Here is a 23,032-nt window from a genome sequence, read left to right as displayed (position 1 = left end):
TGCATGTAAGTAGAATAATTTTGTGGGTCGGTAAGAACTCAATAGCATTGCACAAATAGCTTTAACAGTAAAACTGTGTTAATAGTTACTTTCTCTTATCCTCTGAATTGTTTCATTTTCTGTGGTCTGAAGTTCATGTGCTTTTGCTTTGAAGCATGACAGCTATTTCTAAGACAAAGTAAATTTATTTATTTAAATGGCTGAATTTCTAAGATGTTTTCTGAACACCTGATGTAGAGCTCTGTGACTCTGTTGTGAGTAAAGCTGTCAATAACATGATAATGCATTCAATCATTAGTATGTTCAGTCTGAACTGTTGGCCAGCTGCACTGTCTGCTTTTGAATGGTTGTGCTGTTTAGAGACGAATTTCACTTGGATTCCTGATTTCATTAGATAGTGTAGCTTATTTGTTTCTGTGCTAGATTACAAGCATTTTTCTTGCCTTTGATGCTTTTTAGCACAGATATTAAGTGTAAAACCTAATACTCCTTTTCTCTCTATCTGGATAGCTACCCTTGGATGTCCTGTTAATGTACCTGATATTAATCCATCTGTTGAAGAGGCCTCACAAGATGCAGAACTTCGTGGTGAAACTCTTTCTGAGAAGAAATGATCAGACAAAACTGGAAACAACTTCTTAAACGGTTCTTTAGTGAGTGTGCATTCAAGCAAATTACGGAGCTGTCAAAAGCCATTCATGTCTGCATCTGCAATTCATTGTGCACTTAAGAATCTTTATACATGGTTAACTAGTGTGCACAGTATTTGGGTCAAGTGTCTTTTCTCATTTTCTAAAACATTTCAGGAAATACACTTATCAGTTTGATGAACCACACACCTTTTAAAGGAAAAGCTGCACGTGAACTTTTTCTGTGTCTTCAAATACCTACTGTAAAACTCTACAAAAAGAATACGGAATGTGTTACAGTGGCTCTATCGATGTCTCTGTAATGAAAGTCTTGTCTGTTGTCATCATAAACTTCTATTTTCAGGAGTTTATAATCTCCCTGTGAATTTCTTCCGTGTGCTAAAACATAACACACATCTTGACTTTTTTTAACTACATTTCCAAAGAGATCTCTTTTCCCTGGTTTGGAGATAAGCAGATAATTTCTGCATTTTAATTATTTTATATCATATATGCTGCAATAATTAGGCATGATGGAGTGAGTTAATGTATCAGCACTTTTGACTACTCTTTTTTTTTTTTTTCTGTGTTTACATCAGACGTGTAACATTCAAACCTACCTTCTCTTTTATTGTTCAGTACACGTTTGTTTACAGGTACCTGTATATCATCCAGCAGATAAAACTGTCTTTTGTATGTTTTTATCAAAACCTTCTTTTGCTTACTAAAAAAGACAGTTTTATATTCCTTGCCATATGTTTCTAGAAAAAGGTGATATTAAAAAGCAGGTTTTGTAGAAGGAGAAATAGTTACAGCTGGTCTGCTACTAGGTTTATTCTGAAAATTGTAAATATTCCATCTATGCTTTATTATCATCCTTTGACCATAGAGAGAGAGACTGTGGACTACCAGAACTCAGTGCATACTGTTCCAAAATACTCGGGATTCATCATTGCCTGGGAATTTTTATACCTCCCTCCTTCCTATCTAGGTAGTTGACAGCAGCTCTCAAATAACCCCTCCAAAAAAAACAAAACCAAAAAATTCCACACAAAACAACAAAAAACTCCCCAACAACAAAACAAAACAACAACAAAAAAAAACACCCCACCCCCCCCACCTCCCCCCCCAAAAAAACCCACAACAAAACACCCCAAAAAAAACAGGAAAAAAACCCCAAACAAATACACACAAAAAACCCCCAAAACAGCAACAACATTTTATAAGAGATGTAAAAAGCATTTCTAAATCGGTGGAACAAGGAGTTGTGGTGTTATTTAGAATAATTATCCAGTCTAAGCAATTGTAATTTTTTTCTGTGGCATGAAAAATTACTGGTTTTTGAGTACCCCAAATGTATGAAAATACAGACCACCTTAAGTTCAAGTGGCTGAGTAGTAAGAATGGACTTCATAACTATAAGTTAGATAATTCCTTTCACATTTAAGCTGCAGAAGACATAGCTCATGAGTAAAATGTTTAAGTAGGGCTCCTACTTGTCTCCAGAGCCAGTGCAACTATAGTTACATTCACTTTGTCACAGGGTCTTTTTTCCATATATGAAATGTGTTTGCCATGTATGAAATGGCTTCAGCAGACTATTTCTAACAATGCTGGTTAAATACCAAAATTATGAAGGATTTCACAGCTATATACTTCAAGCATTTCATTTTCTGTAGTGTTATTGTGTTACTGACAATGTTGGTCTTGCATACAACTGAATGTACACTTGTTTACCGTTTTAAAAAAAAAACTAAAAATTTAAGTATACATATCATTCCAGTCAACCAAAGCTGTGGCATAACTTTTTTTATGTGCTCCGAAATAAAATCAAGGTCGCTGGCAACATCTCTCTACTGTGTTTTTCTTTTAAAAGCACTGTGAAGTATAGTGAGTAGCTGACAAAGTAATCTCACGGGAAAACATAAGCCATTAATTTACAAATAAGCCAAAACTACTCTTGGTGGTAAGGATGTGGCATAAAAGAAATGACAGTATATTTTATTACTGAAATCACCCTTCACAAAGATAAGTCACACATTCTGCGGTGCTTTGTCATGTTCCAGAATTGTAACATCAAATACAGGACCATTGTGAGTGCTGGCTATTAAGACTGACAATAGGACACCGTGTGGACTGCACAGACTTGAACTTATTTTTAATTCAGCTTCTTTATGCAAATGGCACTCTCTATCACATTAAACTTTTTGAACTATATATCCTATTCCAACCAGATTTGACAGAGGTCAGAGAATATGGTTACAGAAAATCAGTGATCAAAATATGACTGTGACTCCTAAAATATTATCACCTTGCAATATAAGTAATTATTCAGCTTAGCATTTCTTCAAAAATGAAGGATCATTACAAAATAGACCAAACCATAAAAATGGGTGTGAAAACTCTTAAGATCAGTTAAAATCCTGGTTTATGTTTCTTTATTGTAATAAATAAATTTCAGTTATGTAATTATCCAAGCACACAGAAGCTATTAAGGGAAAACGGGTGTGCTTCCAAAGTTTACTTTGGGAAGTAAGTGCTTCCAAAATTTAATCCATACAAGCAAGCCTAGGGAGATATGCATGCAAGAAATAATGATACATACTATTACATAATAAAATAATTTTTAAAATCATCATGGATTGAACAACAGCATCAAAGACAGTTCAAAGGATAATGGCAGAAGAGATGTAACAAAGATTTTTGAAGTGCAATAGACAAATGTAGGGAATTAAGACAACTTTCTGTCATTAACAGAAGCATAATCTATTTTTCCTGCATTTTTTCTTAATCAATTTACAGCAACTGTATTTTTGACAGTCCCATAAGTAACCTGATAAAAAAATAGCAAAAACTTTTCCAAAAAGTAAATTCTGCAAGAAGCAGTGTACTTAAAGAAGAGTATTTTCTAGTAGTTCATATTTCTTTTATTTTTCTTTCCAAATAATGGTTTTCATTTTGCTTGCTTTTGTGAGGAGGACAAATTTCACTGAGTATTTTTAAATGCTAATTTTTTTATTCCCTCACTTAGCTTTAAAACCAACCATCTTGTGCTCTGAAATACAGAAACTGGCTTAACAACAAAGCAGTCCAGGGTGTATTACTGTGAAAAACAGAAGCTGAAATTAAAAAAATAGGCCAAATATTTTATCTAAAAAAAAGGAGAATGTGTGAGTGTGTGAACAGCATCAAATATGGGCCTAGGACGAGGAGAATGCACTAAATACAGAGAATATCCATATCACAAAAGGTAGAAGCTAGTGTAGAAAAGACTTTACAGGAAGCTTAAATTCTGCGTTGATACAAAACCAGTTCTAAAGTGGACTTGTTTAAAAAAAAAAAAAAAGAATAGATTGGATTAAAAAGTTGTCACTGTGCCACACAATGTATGAATGTCGTATATAGAAATAGACTTCTAATCCAGAGTTCTGAAAAATAGAATTTACAGATCTTCACCCTATTCAGTCAAAGAGATGTCACTGACAGGGAAAACTAGGTAATTGGGTGGCATGCATTTTGCAACAGATCCAGAATATTTCTAATATAATGGTAGTATCTTTGTTTCCAAAAAAACCTTTGTTCGGTCTGGGGGCACCTGTCTTATGAAATCTCCTATTTCATTTCCCCAGAGAAAGGAATAATTCCTTAATTTAATAATATTATTACTTGTTGTACACTAATACAAGTACTAAACCCATGTGAATCTTTTAAAATCTAAGTGTAAGTCCATTAAGACTTCCTGTCTATTTGTCTTCAGACTCTTGATAGCTTTTTCATTTTTCTTTTGGGTGATGGTTGGGAATATATTTAGACTTAAAATATTACACGTGAAACTTACATAAATTGTTTTAAAAGGCTACTCTGGAAAGTATTTTGAACTCTATGAATTTAAGCTATGTCTGTAGACATTTTTAAAGAGCACTCACACAGAACATGAACAGTTACAGATACTGAAAAGTAGAAGGGAAAACAAAGGAGAAAATCCAAGAGAAGTTAAAAGACTGAAAAGACATTGTATTTGAAATAGAATGGAATGGAATGGAAAAAGTAAAAACTTGGAGGTCCCTGCCTTTTCTAGCTTCAGTATTCATTAGGAGTAATTAAACATGGACTAAAACTGTGTGCAGTGGGCCACAAAAATTAAGAACTATGTTAAGACACCTGAAATACATCCAGAAGATGGTAGAAGGGCTGGAAGGTCTGTCCTGCAAGGAGTGATGAGTTTTGGAGAGAAAGGGGCTGAGAGGCAACATCACTGCTGTGTTCAGCTCCCAGAGGAGGGGAAGTGGGAAAGGAGATGCTGAGTTCTTCTCCCTACAATTCAGAAACAGTGTTGGAATGGTTCAAAGCTGCATTATGAGAGGTTCTGACTGGACATTAGGAAGCAATTTTTTTCTGAGAGGGTGGTCAAACCCTGGCAGAGGTTTTCTTGAGAGCTGGTAGATACCCTGAGCTTATTGCCTTAAAAACAGTCATGTGGATATGTCCTTAATAATGGGCTTCAAATTCGGTCAGCCCTGAAGTGGCTAGGCAGTTAAACTAGATGATCATTTTAGGTGCCTTCCAACTGTTCCATTCTGTTCTATTCTTATTACTTGTCATACACTTTAACTTCAGCATAGGCTATGAATACAATCCAAAAGCAATAAGGTTAAACAATGATCATAGGAACACACAGTAAGTCAGGATGGAAATGGCCTCAGGAGGACTGTGGTCCAATGTCTTGCTCAAATCAGGGTCATCTGTGGGACCAAACTATGTCACTTAATCCAGCTCGGGCTTGAGAGCCTTGAAGCCTGTAAGCAACCAGGTCCACTCATAGACATGTCTTCATCACTTCTCTTGCTCCTTAATGTACAGTTTGATTTTGATAAACTTACTTACATTCAATTAACAGACCTACAGCAAGATTGGCAAGAATCTTCTCTTGCCTCTTCTTATACATGTGCACACTAAGTGGAGATTTTGTTAAAGGTCCAGAACTTCTCTTCCCTTTCCCATAACTTTCAAATCTCATGGTGTAGGACAAAATAATAGTTCTGTTTGTTGCTTCCAGATGCTCTGGATCAGAGCTGGTACTAACTGAAGATCTGCAAAATGCACAAAGCCCTAAACCTACCACTTTTTTCATATCCTTTCCTGTGTTTGTGTCCATCAGACAGAATTCAGCCTTGTTTAAATAGCTGTTATACCAGCAGAAATCAGCTTAATTAGGCAAAAAAGTCAATTTGGCCCAATCTCATGGGTTGGCATAGTTTGGTTTTTAATTGGGGAGGAATGTGGAGTATTGTCCTGTCAGGACCTTGGAATTGTTTTGGAAAGGACAGGGAGCCATCAGAGGCTAGTTTTGGATATTGGCATCTGCTTTGGCCACTGAGAATGTTGAGTGCGACGTTGGGAAGTACCTGTATAAATACTGATTTTTGTTTGAGCCAGCCCCTTTTCCTCCCGGCCAGTTGAACACGTAACATCGAGTTGGGACACCCTGTTGGCCAGCTGGGCCTGCCACTCCCGTCCTTGGGGACCGACAGCCTTAGGCCTAGCTGGGCTCCCTCGGCTCCAGGCAGGGGAGGAGAGGTTGCAGCTTAACCTCAACTACTTTGAAAACCTTCCCAGAGCCCCAGAGCCCCAGGAGCAGGGAGGGATCTCCGCAGGGCCCCTGATAACAGCAATGGGCCTGGTTGGGCTGAAGCTGCCCCGATTGTGACCGAGGGGTGGGCAGAGCTCTCCCCCCACTCCCCTCCTCCAGTGATTTCCAGGCAGAGAGGAAAAGAGGGGAAAGAGGAAACCCGATCTGAGATGCAGCAGGGGGAGATTTCCTGCAGAAATCACATGGCCACAGCAGGCCTGGGCAGATCCAACCCTTTCCTGGCAGCGTGAAGCTTCCAAGGCTTAACCCTTCTCCGAGAGAGAGAAGAAGGAGACAGAATGGACATAGAAAAGGCACTGCATGAAGTCAGTGGAGCAAGACTGAAAGAACTGATAAAGATTATTAGAATGAGGGATTGAGGATGTGGACACTTTTAACTGGACTTCTCTGGTGTAAACTATGGAGAAATTAACTGTTTCTTGTAACATATTAATGTTGTTTGGGGGAATGCTGGAGTAAAAAGGAGGTCTCAGCCTTTGAGACAAAGTTGATTTTAGAGAGAAAGTAATTTGAAGCCCTTGGCTCCTGGGGTAAAAGGAGGCCTCTATTTCTCTTAAGATAGAGGTAATTTTAGAGATAGAAAAAGAGAATCCTTGTTTTCTACCAGAAGAAGCACTCTTAAACATTACCCCAAATACACTGAGAGGCCCATGAATAGCCAGGGGAAAGGCTGCTAATGGGTGGAACTGCACAATCTGCAAGAATTCTGGGTGGTTGCAGATTTATGACATTGGGAGCCACCAGACTGTTGCTGTCTTGTGGTGAATGTCTCCATGGTACTCCAGGGGGAATCCTCTCCCAAAGTGATGAAGGATTATGTTCAAATGGTGAAACTGACTGAAAATTACAAGTGGTGTCTCTCTATGTTGTTTTGTAGGAAAGTTACGTTTGTAAGGGGAAGGAAGAGTGTTTTGAAGTTTCATTTTGGGTTTTTTTTCAGCTTTTTTTCTATTATTTTAGTGTGTTTTAATAGAACTATTTGTTTGTTGTTAAGCTTGAGCCTGCTTTGCTTCACCTGATTCTCTTCCACAGAAGAAAAAAGAGAGTAAACACTAAGACCACTATACTGAATTTGGCAAACAGAATTTGGCAAGCGTGAAACCACTACACCAAACAAGTAAATCAAAGAATGCTTTTCACACTTATTAAGCTTATTTTTTTAATTGCCACATTAAAAAAAAAAAAAAGATGGTATTTTAATAAATTATGTGCTTAAGAAATTTTGTTTAGGTTTTAAGTAAATGTTCACTGTATTCACTGGTTTGCTAAATTTTTAATTTAGCCAAATAGTCCTTTAAGAAATAACTAAACTTTAGAATTTGGATGGTAAAAGTTGCAAGTTATATGGCAATATACAACATTTCTTTTTTTGTCTTTTAATATTAAAAAATATTCATTTCCCCCCCTGCCTCCCAATATAACATTATTCTGCCACATCAGCCATACCCTCCTCAGAGCTGCTTTTCTCTTCCCTACCCGCTCTCAAATTATTGCTTTTTATCCTGACTGTGATTCTGGATTTCCAGCAAAAATCAGATTTTCAAAATAGTGGCAACAATCCTTCAAAGGGGAAAGTGAATATTTAATAAAAAGGTTTGTCCCGTTAGGCTTTGGAATTAAATCCATATACAGAGAAATACAATGACTCAATATTCTATAAATTGCTCAGCTTTCAGCTGTTTAATTTAACAGCTTCACTAATGCTCAAAACACCACAGCAGTTTCCAGTGTACAAACATGGACTGCAGGAACAGCACGAAAAAGAAGCCTTTTGATAAAAGCACTCTCAGGATAATAAATCAGGAAGAGCTTGAAGAGAAGAATAAAAATTGACCCGTTTTCTGTGTATTTTACCTTTAATATTGTGTTTACTTAGAAATTCTCTTGTATTGTCATTCTAATTGACTATCCTTGATGTGGGAAGCTACTGAGGAGCATAGAAACTCTAAGATGTTGGTATTTCATGTTCTGGCCAGGATGATGCAGAGAAAACAGCTTTAATGGTCTCTCTCCCTCTGTGTTGCAGTAACACAGATCTGATTTTCCCACATAAGATCTAATTAACTCTCTAAAAAGAGTTATGTGGGAAAACAAAGTCCAAGTTTTCTAAAGTATCTTCATTGTCCATTAAAATCTTGGATGCCTTGATAAACATTGCAAAAAAGCAATGAATACAGTAGTTTATCTTGCAAAAATCTTAACAGCACAATTGCATTGGAAATGCAAAATTTTGAAAATTATGGGGATTTAGGAAACTGTAAGTTAATTTTCAAATATTTGGTTTGGAATTTGAATACTAGCTTTAGGAGAAGACTTCAGGATTTGCCTTTTTTTGGTGCCTAGGAATTTAAAAGTTTTGCACCATGTTAATTCTGTCAGTGTGATAAATGTTAATAAATTTTACAGCTAATTAAATACTAAAATATCTGGAGAGAGGAGAGGAACACACAATGGGACAGGACTGCTAATCTGGAAAACACGTTTTCTTTTAAACAGTTTTGTAGTCACAACGCATTATAATCACCTTCAAGCACCTGTTATCCTAAGGTTAATCACTACTGCTGCCTGTCTTCTCCTCCTTGGAACTCTATTTCAGAGTCTGACTGAAAACTCAGTTGACATCAATAGCAGGAAGTTGTTGGGAGGAAGTTTGTTGGTAGAAAGTTGTGATATACTAACTGACAAGATCTTACAGCCTCGTTTGTACCTCAGAACAACATAGCAAGATGGGATTTCCTGCTCAGGCCAGTATTGCAGGGGTCAACATGAACCAAAGGAATTTGTATTGTAAGCAACATGGAGCATTGTAATGCCCCTGAATTACACTCCAGATTCCTTTTATTAGACTGCTGCTTGACCAGATACATTCCCTTTTTTCGGTGCTGAATTTACCAATTTAGTTCTTAGAGCACTTTTGTGACCTTGCAAACCCTATGACTTAAGGACTTGCAGAGCCAGTAATTAATTTTTTTTATAAACACCTTGGGGTTTATTTCTCTGTTGTTTGTTCTAGCTGAGAATTTTCAAGAAACACAAATTCCAGGAGCATTTGGGTACACAGTGGTTAGTCTGGGTGCATATGGAACGCTGACACCCTTCAGTGCAATTCAAGACCACAGCACCTGCAACTTCCTTGGAGGACCATTGGGACTAGAGGAAGAATAGAATATGGCCTTTGTACAGGGATCATCCATGCCTTCCCCATTAGGGTAATAAACTTCAGCTGTGTGTTTAAGAATGAGTCTTTAAAGACTCTGTTTCAGAAACGAAACCTAACTTAAGTCCGTCCCTCGTGGTTTAAGAGCTGTGTGGAAAAGCTCGTAACTATTATTAAAGGGGGAAAAAAGGACTATGACATCACACTCTTTCTCCCCCTTTTATTTTACTTGCAAAAGCCAAGTTAAGCAATCGTTTGCAATGTTTGCTGCAGTAATAGCATCTTTGCTTGAGCAGCAAAATGCAATAGGGAAATGATCTAATTTGTTGTCGGCAAAACACATAACAAAAGGTTCGTTATCTCCTCAGCGTTCAAACTTTGTAGCCTGCGTGGAAATACTACAGAAATGGGCGGTATTCCCGTGATGAGAAAGTCATCAAGCGGTGGTTACTTGATCCAATCCTACAGCTGTATATGACAGAAAATCGCATGGGGGAACTAAGGTTTATTAAACCAGGCTCAGGACAGGTGGAAGACGCCGAAGCCTCAGGCCGGAGAGGGAGGCGGAGCTCGGAATGGCCTGGACGCACTGCACGGAGCCGCCGCCGCGCTCCGCCCTCACCCGGCGCCGGCGGGGCGAGCCCGGGGAACCGGCACGCCTCGCACACCAGCCCTGGCCGCCGCTACCGCGCGGGCCCCGCCGCGCTGGGCCGCAGGTAGGAGCGGGCGGGACTTGAGCCGTGGCCTCTGGCCCTGCCCTCGGCTCCCGGAGCTGGGTGGGTCCAGGGAGGGACCGTAGGGCGGGAACCTTGCGGGGTGGGCCGTGGAGCCCTCCGTAGCCGCGGTGGTGTCGCCGCGGGGAGACCTGGCGAGCCGCACGGTGCGGACCGGGCCTCCCGAGGGCGGCGGCGCCTCTGCCCGCACCCGGCGGCGGCGGGGCCCGCGGGCTGAGGGCCGGGCCGGCCGTACCCGGGCAGTGCCAGGTGGCGCGGTGCGAGCGGTGGCCTCGCGCTCTTGCAGGCCGCGGGGCCGCTCTGCGGCCCCGAGTGTGGCGAGGCCGAGCCGGTAGGAAGGAGCAAGGCAGGAGCTGCCCGGCAGCCCTAAAAGGAGAGCAGGACGCTGGTGGCATTCCCCGTCTGTGCAGGGAAGGCGCGGGGTTGCCATACGGGGCCTGCAGCCTGCGCTGAGGCTGCTCCTGGTGCCCTCTCCGTGCCGCCCGATTGATGACAGTGTAAGCGGGGGAAAAGCCCAAAACTTACCTGTTTGCAGCTGTATATAGTATTAGTGTGTATGCATATAGTATTACTGTATATATGTATTTAGTATGTATAACAGTCTCTTCAGTTGCAGTTCAAAGCCATTGGCAGCCCCATACTCTCAGGCAAGTGATAAACTTCAATATGACCTTACTGTTGATTCTGACACTAACAATGTGCGCTACTGCATAGCCTTCTGTGGGTAACTTTATATTTCTTTGTAATAAATTTTACTTACTGAAGACTAGGGTGACTCAGAGTTTTGTCTTAATGTTTACTGTATGGCTGGTGAAGCTCACTGGCTGCCCTTGTGCATTCAAAAGTGCATTAAAGTGTTACTTTAGAGTATGAAACTTGCTAAGGTGCTTTGGTTGATTAGCAGGCATGTTTTCCAAGTTCTGTCTCTGCACATTTATTGGAAGAGCGTCTTTGAGCAGCTGCAGTGCTGTTTTGAGTGGTCTGCAGAATGCAGGAAAACAATCTCAGATCTTAATTCTCTGTGTATATTATTTGTATGCTGTTCTATATAGGGATTATGCCTAGCATAAATATATTCTCTATTACAAAGAAATCTATTACAAAATTCTCTAGAATGGGCCTGGATGTCATACATGTGTGCTTGCATAGCTGCATGCAGAAATGAATTGATGTCAGAAAGCTGCTCTTCCCACTGCCCTCCTGCTGTTGGTATATTTTGAACCATATTCTGGCTAACCCGGTGTGCTTGCTTCAGTTTTGGGTTTTTTTCCGCCTTGAGGAAGAGCATTTGTTAGAATAATGAAGATAGAGGAGGGTGGTTCTCAGAGTGGCTTTGAAGCAGAGGGAAATGAGGTAGTGGCAGTGCAGTCACTGAAATTAAGCTCTTGCGTAAGACTAATGACATTATAGTACGGCTTTCTGTACAGTCTCTGCTTTGATCAGCCTTATGCTGCTGGCCCAGCCACTGGGCATGTATAATCATATGCAAATGTGGTGTGGTATGGTATGGCAAAGTCAGATGAGTCAGAACTGAGGAAGGGAGGAAGATTTCTGTTTGTACTAGTTGTAAGTCTAATGAAATTTACTGTAACTGCAGGTACTGTTGGGCTTTTATTAATCGTTACTCCATACTTGAATTACATTTGTTTTTAAGCAGCATTTAAATAAGGGAAGGAGGATTTGAGAAGCAGGCAAACAACAAAACTTTAAAGCCTTTATGTACATTACTTTATTGATCATGAGAAAGTGCTTCAAGTACTCCTGTTAAAAAAAAAAAGAAAGAACTAAATTGCATTGATTAAACCTTTTTTATAATATCTATGAGTAGGTCTATTTTTCAAGTTTGTTTCTTTGAATAGCTATTCCTAGTCAAAGGTTGAATATTTTGTATGGTTTAGGCTGATCATTTGAAAATAATATCACCAAACCTTCACTGACTTGTAGGATAGAATACTACCCAACCTGAATTTCTTCTCTAGCACAAAAACAGTGGAGACCCATAGTCCCACTAGAACTTTGGTTTTAAAGAAAATAAATCAGTATTTGGTGAAAACTGGAATACTTTAAGCACTCTTTCATTAATTAGTTTCTTATTTTTAAAATAAAAGGCAGTTTAGTTTTTTGTTGACAAGTCAGGTTGTTTGGTGTCTTTCCAAGTAGGCTAACCTGAAAATACGAAGAACTTTGGAAATGAAACTTAGATTTTAGTTGATAAAAAGATGGAAATCAAAAATACAAAGAAGTAAAAATGAAATGGGAAGGGAAACATTATTTTACCTCCTAATGCAATAAAGAGTAAAAATTATTTGTGTTACAATATGCATCGGCTTCTTTGCACGTATCTCACGGTTTCATTTATTGGTGAGTCAGCATAGCTAACAACTGCCTTTATGCTGGCCAGGAGCATCATTTTATGGACCAAGTGAAGGGGATGTTTTTATCTGTGATTCAGTCCAGCAAGGGAGTCACACTGTCCATGTGGAAGACTCTAAAAGTTTCAGGGAAGTTATTCTCTGTTAAACACCTACATCTAGTATTGCTTGTCAGAAAGATGTTAATTGCCTGCTTTCCCACCATCTTCTTTCTCTTCTACTTGTTAAATCTTCTCATAAAAAATTCATTAGTCTGGACAGACTCTTGACATTCAGTCTATCTCTTCTTTGTAAATTGTATGCTCTGTCATGCTGATCTGGTCTGAGCTAGTCACTTGTGTTGCTAGTTGTAGTTTCTCAGTGATGCACTAATTACCATCTTCAATTTTAAAAGGTAGTTTTCTGGATCATAATAGTTTTCCATATAAAACTGTGTTAATAACAAGAATTTTAAAAATCTATTATTGCTACTTGGAGTAGGAGCATAATGGTAGAAATTGAGGTAATATTTTTTTTCAAAAAGAACATTTTGTAAATCCTAGTTTTATGTGGTATTTACTGCCTGGTATACTGGGTAGCTGAATGGCTTAATATTTTACCTGTTGACAAGAGCCCCCCCTCCAATACACACACTCACTTTACTAGTTGCTTTGTAGGCTGTTGCTTTACATTACATTCTGAAGTTACTGTACTGGCTTTATATCAGTAATATCAATTCATGTTTTTTCAAGGCCTGTAGGATTATACAGTATGTCTTAACACATAATTTCATTTTCTTGCATGTAATTTTGAGGAAGTAAATCTGTGCTACACTTAGTTGTTACTCCATCTGAATGTGGTCTTATGTGGTGTGACAGTTTCATATTGCCCCATTCTCTTTAGTTTAGAGGAATATGGAATTTCTTCTAAGGAACAGCAAACTTTTTTTTCCCCTTCAGACTGCAAGGGTAATGATGTAGACCTTATTTTTTACTCTTCACAAAGAGACAATTGAAAGAAATCAAAGTATCCTGGCTTCACACGTTAGTGATTTCACTTCCTCATGTTTAACCGGTAAACATTTTGTCTTTTAAATGCATTGTATATATAAAGTAATGGCAGCACAGAGAAGGCAAAGTGTCAAAACTGGCTTGATATCTCTGTTCAGTCAGTTGGTATCACCATTGTCCATCTCTGCACTGCTTTTTCTTGTTGCAACTACTGTCATTGTATCAATGTGACTTATCTTAGTGATTCTTAACTAATTGTATTGCCTACAGGCTTGGCATCTAGAGAAAGAATCAGTTCTTAAGAAGAGAACATTTACTGAATGTACAGAAATGTAATGTTTGTCTAAAAGAAAAAAAAAAGGCATATTGTCAAATCAGATTCTAGCTGAAGAGATAAGTAACAATAGAAATGCAAAATTACAGAGAAACAGTTATTTTGTTAAGAGTAACTTACAGTGGTTCCAAAATAATGCAGACTTTGTACAAAGTATAGGAGTATCAAGGAAAACACCTCTTCTCGGGTTTTGTTCCTGAGATTCAGGTGGTTTTAGAGTCTTTTGCCTTCTGCAAAGCCCTGAACCAGATGCAAGAAAGAGACAGTCTTCAGGTTCTGATTTTTCAAGGTTGCTCGCTTTGTTTGTTATTTCTTACCTTACAATTCTCTCAGTGCCCAACTCTCAGTCCCCCCGCACAGGGAGGTCGCTGCCTCTTAGACTAATTGTTATGTACTCTTTATTTATAATTATTTGCCAATACCTAGTACATATACTAAACATGCCATCTCTACTCTGACCCAATCTCCTCTAAACTATTTTGTGCCACTGTCACTGCAGAAAATGGAGTGAATGAAGAAGAAAGAAGCAGCAAGAGACAACGCCCAAAATCCTCCATTTTGCTCACATCCACTTCCACACTAAAGAACCCAAAACTACGATTTTCCACCCTGTGATAAGCTGAACTACTATCTTTCACACTCTTGTGGCCTGTAATTCATCTTGCAATGTAGGAAGCCTCTCCTATGGACCGAGATCAAAGCCAGTGTCTTCCTGGGCTCTGTGCCAGGGTCCCAGATCCCCCTGTCCAGGTCCCAGACCCCTCTGCCCAGGTCTCTGACCCTCCAGGGGTGCCCTGGACTCCGACACCCTCTTCTTCTTTCTTTGTCTTTAAATACTGAGTAATTAAATTTTGTATTTTGTAAGTCACGTTTCTTTTCCTCAGAAAGTCTGGAAGTAAATACATATAAGAGAAGAAATAACACTTTACTGGGGGGGAAAAAACCCCTGGAGATTTTAAGTGCAGTGAGGCACATGGCAAGAAGTCACTTCAACAGTAAATTATTTACAGTGCATATATTGTGATATAAGGCCCTAGTATGTCATACATGTCTGCTTTTCATTTGTCCCATGTTATGAGAAGGTTATGAATGGTATCTGACAATTTGTGAAAGATTCAATAACCAGAAAGCCTTTATACTTGCAAAATGTGGCAATTTTGGTGGTTTTTACACTGAAAGAAAAACGCAAGAATATTTATGTATTCTTACAGAGATTTTTAGTCATTTAGTATTTATCTTCATGATTTCTCTGCTCTGTATTTTAGACAATTTTCTCAGTAGCTGGATTGGGTCTGGTTACTTTATATTCAGAGCCTGCTTTAAATATACAAAGAGAATTAATAAAATCTTGTAAAATTTCATTGAATTCTATTCTGGAGGCCATTCTGGTATGTATTGGTCAAATGAATTCCCTTGGTAATGGCTATTTTCAGTTATTTTGCATATTTTTTTTATATGTGGACCAGCAGCAAGGGATTTGCCATCTTGTTCTTAGTCTCCTAGCTTAGAATCAATAATAATCTTTAATAAATAGCCTTGAATTAGTATCACTGTTGTCATTCTGTCTGCAAGGCAAGAAGGCAAGCCAGCAGTGACCTGAAGAAATAATCTTTTTAAACTGAAGTACTATTCCAGTGTTATAGCTGATGCTGGGAACTACTGATGAGCCTATACTTGTAAACAGCAGTGAACCTAACAGAAGTTATTAGATGCTTTATCATATTTAGAAATGTCCTAAAAATACTGACAAAAAGTTTTAAATATCTGTTTATAGGTGATGGTACCTACACTCACTGTGAATCTCAAATTATTTTCTGTTTTCTTTCATAGGAGAATGTCTTTTCTGGGTTTTTTTTAATGTCTTTTCTGGGTTTTGTGGGGTTTTTTGTTGGGTTTTTTTTTTTTCCCCCCCATATAAGGATACAAATATTGTAGCCATTGTGTACAAATTTTGAAGCCATATGGTAGCTTGAATAACTGGCATTAAAAGTCATGGGGAAGAAGAGCTGAGCACATACGTGCTGAGTTTTCTTACTTTGCTTCTGGAGCTGGTCAGTCATTGCTGTCACCAGCTAGCAGTGCTGTTCCCTTGTGGTTTTGGTGTTTGTGGCACCAGCCACTGATGCTGCTGTTGCTTCCAAATGTCTGACAGATTTCTCAGTTTTAATACTGTTCTTCACACTGCAGCACAGAATGGGAGTTCTGCAGTTTCAGAAACTAAAGTAGTACTAGGATGGACCATGCTGGCTTGAAGACCAGAAGAAGACTTTCTGCTCTGATTTTCCCTTGTACTCGTTTACATTGATGGTAATCATAATGTGCAGTTAACTGCTGACTCCTTCCCTCCTTTGCGGTTAGTTTTCCAAGTTGATTGCTCTTGGTTGCCAGAGCACACACCCATGTTGCAAACAAAAGTAAAACAATTTTAAAGGTTGTGTTTTGGAAGAGGCTTTGTGTTACTTTCAGATTTTAAACTCTAAAAGTGCATGAAGTTATCTCTTCCTCCTTCCTCTTCTTTAGGGCACATACTGCTGTGGCAGATGATTGGTTTGTTCTGGGCTGTTTGTTTTTGTTGGGGGTTTTTGGTTGGTTTTGGTGTTTATATGTGACTAGGTGATTAATATGATTAATTTCCAACCTTGCAGTATGTAATAAATCGACAAGCCAAATTCAGTAAATCAAAATTTAGAATTTTATTTCAAGACTTAAATTTAGTCTCCCACAGCCACAATTAAAAGGGACAGCGTCCAACCCCGGGGTTTCGGCACTGGGTGAACGCGGTAATGGACTCCATCAGCCCGCCACCCCCTCTGTTCACAGATTGTGTCCAACATTGCTGGTTTTTATACAGTCTTCCGCTGAGAGTGGTCAGCGACCGTAGAACTCTTGCTTCTTGGTAGCTTCATTAGGTATTCACGTTCAGGTCCAGAGTTCTTGAACGGATTCTCAGAGTGGATCAATGCCATGATTGCCGTGTCCAGAGAAGGTTTGGAACTGTTAAATTGGGCCGGAACAGATAAGATACTGATCTGATCTTAATCATTCGATCGTTAGTGCGCCCATCTCCCATTTTCCGTTCTTTTAGCTCTTTTTGTTTGGTTATCCCGAAGCGGTTCCGGTTCCTGGCAGGAATTCCTTTTTCCCCAACCCTCGTGTCCCTCCGTGCAGTTTTAGTCTTAGTTAACCCTAAACACACTTTTAGGTTTACTGATCGTAAGTCAGACTGAACGCAGATCAATTTTACATTGCGTATTATTACTTTTTACCGTGAATTAATTACATATCACAATACCCAACACGAATTAACTTTAGGTCATGTATCACACAGTATGTCCATTTTGTTTATACATTTTCTAGCATCATTTCAGGTTTTTTTCACAGAATAAATTGAGTCTTTTTGGAAGGTTCCAGGAGAGATTTCCAAACTGCTGGCTAAAACTTGGGAATTAAGAGCAAGAACAGATACTTAGGTTTGTTGCCTAAAATCACAGGGTAGCTGAAAGTTGTAAAGCAGAATTTCTGTGTGCTGTGCCTCCAGTAATCATGGTTCCTGGAGGTGTAAATTTCAACTTAAGAAATTGTCATTAATACTTTTGTCTCAGCAGCTGAAGCCTCATCAAATTTACTGTTTCACTGCTTGATATGGTGTAAAGTGGGAAACAATTGCTTCTGCTATTCTAAAACTACTGTCAGTTGACTCCCTAAATACAAATTGACTTCAATTAAATATAATGGTAAGCATTACTGAGTTGTGTGAACTTTCTGCAGTGGAAAATTTTGGTGTCTGGGTTGCTTCAGTATTTCAGTTCTTTCAACCATTTTTTTACCTGTGTTGTTTGATTCACAGAATTGTTGGGTTTGGAAGGGATTTCTGGAGATAATTTAGTCCAACCTCAGACCGTCTACCCAAAATGCTTAAAAACTCACTGGATGAAGTATGTCTGCAAAAGTTAAGGCACGCAAAACTGGTAATGAAGAATCCCATGACTGTGAGAATGAAAAGAGACCATTTAAGAGTAAAGGAACATTAGAAATAGTCTCTCCATAATAAGTCTGTTAATCGCTAATAAAATCCTCTTTAGCAGAACTGTGGGCATTTTGTTTACTCCTAGTTTATTAGCATAGGGAGCAGCAGGTTGACTGGGGCCTAAGCAGGGAAGAAGAGGTAGGAACACCACACCCCAGTCACTTAAATCCAGTTTTAAACGAAGATTCTTTTCGTCTGGGTAGACCCAAGGAGAAATACCAACCAGATACCTTCAAGAGGTAAAATATCACGCAAAAGTTTACTAGCGAGCTACAGAAGATGAGGAACTTCGTCAAATTATTTAGCACAACATGAAACACCACAGCACAGATGCAGTCTACTGAACATAGAAAACCTTTAAACCCATTTGATGTTATCTTCTGTGAAAAGAAAGGAGAAAGATAGGAAAGATGTAGAAAAACAGACACAGCTAACAAGTTCTGGGTTCCAGGCATGTAAAGCTCCAAGATGAAGGTCAAGTTAAAAAACAACGTGCTTGCCTCATGGTCAGCCTTCTTAAAGACCCTTCTTCCCAGCTGATATTTTCAGTTGCTTGGCCACTCAGGGGCTGCGTTAGGCAACACTGGGGGGCTGCCTCCATTGTGCCATGACTGATGGACACTGTGGGGCTGGGGCAGGGCACCACCTCACCAGAGCAAGGCCTCACCCACCCCCTGCCATACATTCCAAGCCCCCAAGCTCTCTCAAAACAGATTTCCGGTCTCTGACAATCCCAATCCCAATCCCTTAACAGAAACAAGACAATCTTATATTTTGCATAAGGCTAGTATTTTCTTTTGCAAGTCATGCTTGCACACAACTCACTCTCTTATTTTAAAGCAAATTAATTGAGATTGGTCTTAAGGGGATTTTGGGGGGTACCTAATTGCAGAAGATGGAGTAAAGTATTGCCTTGTTTGTCGCATCATTGCTACTTGGCCTGTGACATTCTAAGCCTTAAAATGGTAGCAAGTAGTAGCTTCAAAAGGTTGCAAACTCTTGGAAGCATGTTTCAAGTTAGTCTTATTTGTGAAATATTGATATTTTGAATGTAGTTTATGGTCACATACAATGAATTTCAGAATTGTTTCTGCTTAACACTTAGATGCCAACTTTCCTTCCTTTGAGTCTTGTTGCCTTTAAACATGAAATAGCTATGAATTGTTTGGTGAAGTATATTGACTACAGAGCCACTAGCTACAGTTTAGAGCAAAGGTGAGTCTGACAAGGAAGCATGGATTTGGAAACAAATGTGACTTTTCTGTTTTGTGAAGTAGCTGAGTCACTGAAATTGTTCAGATGATGCTGAAAATAGAAATTAAAACAAGGCTTTCCAGTGTTCTGGTATATACTGGCGTATACTTGCTGTGATGGTGACCGTATCTTTCCATGTTAGCAGTGAGCTAATAAGAGCTTACAGTGAGCACTTGTGTCCGTAAAGGCACCAAATAATGTATTTAAAATAGTTGTGAGGGAAGAGTAAAATAAAATAGTCTGTTTCCAAGAGAAGAATGAAAAAGCAAAATAAGTGTTGCTTATTCTTAAGATGCTTATAAGAATCTAATTCTATATTCATTAAATGCAATATACTTTTTTAGAAATACATTACAGTCCTATTAGAATAAAAGAATGTGTTTGATTAATTGTGAATAAAATGATAGGTGAATTTTCTTGGGGAATGAGTGAAGATTGCTGATGACCTAATCAGCCAGGAACAGCTAGGATGCCATTCTTGGAATTTAAAGCAAGCTGTCTGCACATCTGGAAGATGGAAGCATTGCAGTATACTCAGATCAGGTCTGCTCCATGGTCATACCTGAACGAGATTGTACCTTTTAGGCATGTTTTTTAAAAGCTTTGTTTAATAATATTGTCAGTAGACAAATTACACTGTAAAGATGGGGGAAGGTGCTATAGATCTGCTAATGGATGTAGATGCTCCAAGAGGTGAGGGACTACAAGGAATAAATGCACCAAAATGCTGTAAAAATGATCCAGAGAGATGCTCCATTTTTGTGTATGATAGTATTCAAGTACATTTTTAGCTATTTAGAATTATCAATATCTTTGTGATTTCTTTTATTAAAAAACACACCCAAGATAATTTTGAAAGACAGATGTTGGTGATAGTTCTGTTCTGTGACACCATACAGAGAGATAAGACCAGGCTGAATAGGAAAGTTCTGGGTGATAAAAGTTTAATTTCTGTGGTCCTCTCTTAGCACCTTGTGTTGCATTTTCTGATCAAGCTCTCTTTTATTTTTAGGAGCAAAGCTTTGTATTTAAAATGGAAGTTGATGTGAATGGAGAGTCCAGAACTGCCTTCTCCACCCTCCCTGTACCTCTTGCAGAGGTGAGTTCTGCAGCCAGGATGGAAGCAGAAAAGCCACGCTGTTCCAGCACCCCCTGCTCACCATTGCGGCGGACAGTTGCGGGATATCAGATCCTTCACATGGATTCTAACTACCTAGTTGGTTTTACAACTGGAGAGGAGCTGCTAAAATTAGCCCATAAGTGTACGGGAAGTGAAGAGAATAAAGGAGAGTCTGGTCTTAACTTGGGCTCCAAACATCTTGATTCAGGACTTCCACGTTCCTCACGCTTGTACAAAACTAGAAGTAGGTACTACCAGCCATACGAGATCCCAGCAGTAAATGGGAGGAGGAGGAGACGGATGCCCAGCTCAGGGGATAAGTACAATAAAGCTTTACCATATGAACCTTACAAGGGACTTCATGGTCCCCTGCCTCTCTGCCTTTTGAAAGGTAAAAGGGCTCATTCAAAATCCCTGGACTACCTCAATTTAGACAAAATGAACATTAAGGAACCGGCTGATACAGAAGTGCTACAATACCAGCTCCAACACCTTACTCTTAGGGGGGATCGTATGTTTGCAAGGAATAGCACATGAGCTATCGTCTTAAATTTAGAAATGGTTTCTGATCTTTTCTCTGTTGCTCCAAAAATCCACTGTTGTACTGTGTACATGATTGTCCACGTTGTAGGTGGTTTTATCAGCTCAGTGTTACCAGAAAGTAATTTATTTGAATACAGTCTTCGCAATGCAGTGTTCTACAAATACTTGGAGGGAGAAATCTTTTCCTGATCCAGCAGCTTCTGATGCAGATTTGACTGCAACTAGCGGATATTTCTTTGGACACATTTTAACAAAAAAAAGCTTTTGATTTTGGGGATTTTTTTTTTCTGTACTGCTACATCTAGTATTTACAGTAACTCAGCACTGAAAAATTGGTGATGTCTGCTTGGTTGTTGCTAGTTTTGGCTTGATGTTAGAAACAGCTCTTGGAAAAGTATTTGAGGTTTTTTGGGTTTACTTTTTGTTTCTGTAGTAAAATGTATGGGTTTTTCTTACCACATGGACAGGAAAATGGGCTTGACTGGATGAATCACTTGCTATTTAAATAATCCCATTCATACATCTTGAGACTGCGTGTACTGGTGATGTGGGTGAGATTTGTTTGTAAAAGAAAGCTTTGCTACTTGAATCCTAATTAATTATTTTTTTAGTTTTTGCATGGAAGTAATTGCTTTGTCTTTTATATTCTATAAAACATGTTCAGAATAAATATTTCAGTTATTTAAAGCAAATCTTTCAGGAAGTGAAATTTTTGGGGGTGATTTGTTGGGAGTTTTTTGGTGGTTTTTTTTGTTGTTGTTTGGTCTTTTGCTTGGTTTTGGGGGTTTTCTGGGGTTTTTTTAGTAGATTTTGGTTTTACGTTGTCTTGAGACAGGAACTGGAATGTCTGCAGTGGAATGTTGGTGATGTTTTTGATTTTAATTTGTGATTTTTCATTTAATCTATAGTGACACAGAAGGTGTCAATTTCAGCGTAGCTTTGGAAATTCCATTGATTTGAAGCACCTGAACACGAGCTCTGGAGGGCAGATTTTTTTCTTGACAAGAGTGCAAGTGAAATATTTCTTGACAGCGTTGAAGAGATGATCTTGAATTTTTCAGCATAATAATGCTTTTGTTGCTTTTGTTGCTTAATAAATTTTTAATTTTTAATTTTTAATTTTTAATAAATTTTTATCCAAACATGACATCAAATGCGGTTTTGACAGCTATATTTCTAGATGTGTTTAAAACATTTTGATAACTATTGTTTAGAAATGAAAAATAGTTTTCATGCTGTCTTTTATTTTAGGTGCGGTCTTTTACTGAAGCATATGCATAACTTGATTTTGCCTGATGTCCTCTGCAGAAGTTAATTGCTTTGAAACATAAATTATTTGATCAGTTGTTTCTGATAGAATTGAGATTTGTTTGTTTGTTTGTTTATCACTCAGAATTACTAGAAAGCACTAGTTAGTGCACGTGCTCTGGAAGATGAACAGTTCCTACTCTGTCACTTCACAGTTTAAATGAAGGCAGCCCACCAGTGAGCATTTTGTGGTTTGGTTATTTTTTTTAAGGTTTATTAGAAAATACAAAAAAACCCTGTGTATTTTTCAAAGTTAACTGTACTGCTGTAAATTTAATGTCTTGAGCAATGATCTTGAAAGTAAAGCCTTCCTAGATAGTCTTTAGTTTGAAAAATATGTCTTTAGTTTGAAAAATATGTCTTTAGTTTGGTCAGATGCCAAAGAAATAGAGCGTTTGTTTAAGGAATAAACAGTTTATTGAAATATTAAATCAAATTGTATTCCTAGCTTAAAAATAAAAAGGGTATTATAAACAGCTATTGTTGTGGATTCATTTGCTGTGTAGAAGAAAAAGAGGACATTTTAAAAAAATACAACTTTAGACCAGGGAACATTTTAAAAAAACTTGAAAGTTGGGGTCCTGCATTTCTGTGAAATAGATGCTTAGATGTTCCTTTGTTTCAGGAAAAGGGCCATGCATTTACCTTATGTGCATGTTTCTGATGGTGTCCAGTATTGTAATTGTATTCCTACACTTAGAGACTGGTTGGTGGCTATCACAGCTGAGTTCATACATGAAAAATGTGTTGGTATTTTATCTTTGGTGATTTGTTTGTCAGTGTGCTCAGACGTGGTCATGGTGTTTGCTTAACTGACACACACTTGCAGCCCACATAACGTGGGAAATGCTATTTACAATACCTGTAATACAGACTTAAGCAAGGAATTGTTAATAGATAACTTATATTTTTGTA

At 38.6% G+C, this 23,032-nt stretch overlaps 2 protein-coding genes across 17 annotated transcripts in view; both read left to right on the top strand.

Annotated features, from left to right (window-relative positions):
* The window catches only part of PPIP5K2 (diphosphoinositol pentakisphosphate kinase 2), a 50,812-nt gene extending 48,343 nt beyond the window's left edge, over positions 1-2,469 (top strand). For all 12 annotated transcript variants that reach the window (XM_040091154.2, XM_058424143.1, XM_040091152.2 and 9 more), the window contains one exon: positions 511-2,469. In XM_040091154.2, coding sequence (XP_039947088.1) covers positions 511-614 — 104 coding nt within the window. In that variant the 3' untranslated portion in view covers positions 615-2,469. The remainder of the gene's footprint in view (positions 1-510) is intronic.
* A 7,566-nt stretch (positions 2,470-10,035) lies between these two features.
* MACIR (macrophage immunometabolism regulator) lies at positions 10,036-22,534 on the top strand. 5 transcript variants are annotated; one of them, XM_040090089.1, is made up of 3 exons: positions 17,465-17,599; positions 17,713-17,833; positions 20,159-22,528. In XM_040090089.1, the coding sequence occupies exons 2-3, from the start codon at positions 17,777-17,779 to the stop codon at positions 20,801-20,803; spliced, it is 702 nt and encodes a 233-aa protein (XP_039946023.1). In that variant the 5' UTR covers positions 17,465-17,599; positions 17,713-17,776; the 3' UTR covers positions 20,804-22,528. The 5 variants fall into 5 exon arrangements, with proteins under 5 accessions (XP_039946024.1, XP_039946027.1, XP_039946023.1 ...); XM_040090092.2 differs by lacking the exon at positions 17,465-17,599 and adding an exon at positions 18,998-19,107 and having other exon boundaries at positions 17,781-17,833; XM_040090090.2 differs by lacking the exons at positions 17,465-17,599; positions 17,713-17,833 and adding an exon at positions 10,036-10,152 and having other exon boundaries at positions 20,159-22,534.
* Positions 22,535-23,032: the final 498 nt, after the last annotated feature.

The sequence above is a fragment of the Hirundo rustica genome, chromosome Z (genome assembly GCF_015227805.2).
Source record: "Hirundo rustica isolate bHirRus1 chromosome Z, bHirRus1.pri.v3, whole genome shotgun sequence".
In the NCBI taxonomy this organism is placed as follows: Eukaryota; Metazoa; Chordata; class Aves; order Passeriformes; family Hirundinidae; genus Hirundo; species Hirundo rustica.
This window is presented reverse-complemented; position numbering and strand designations above follow the sequence as displayed.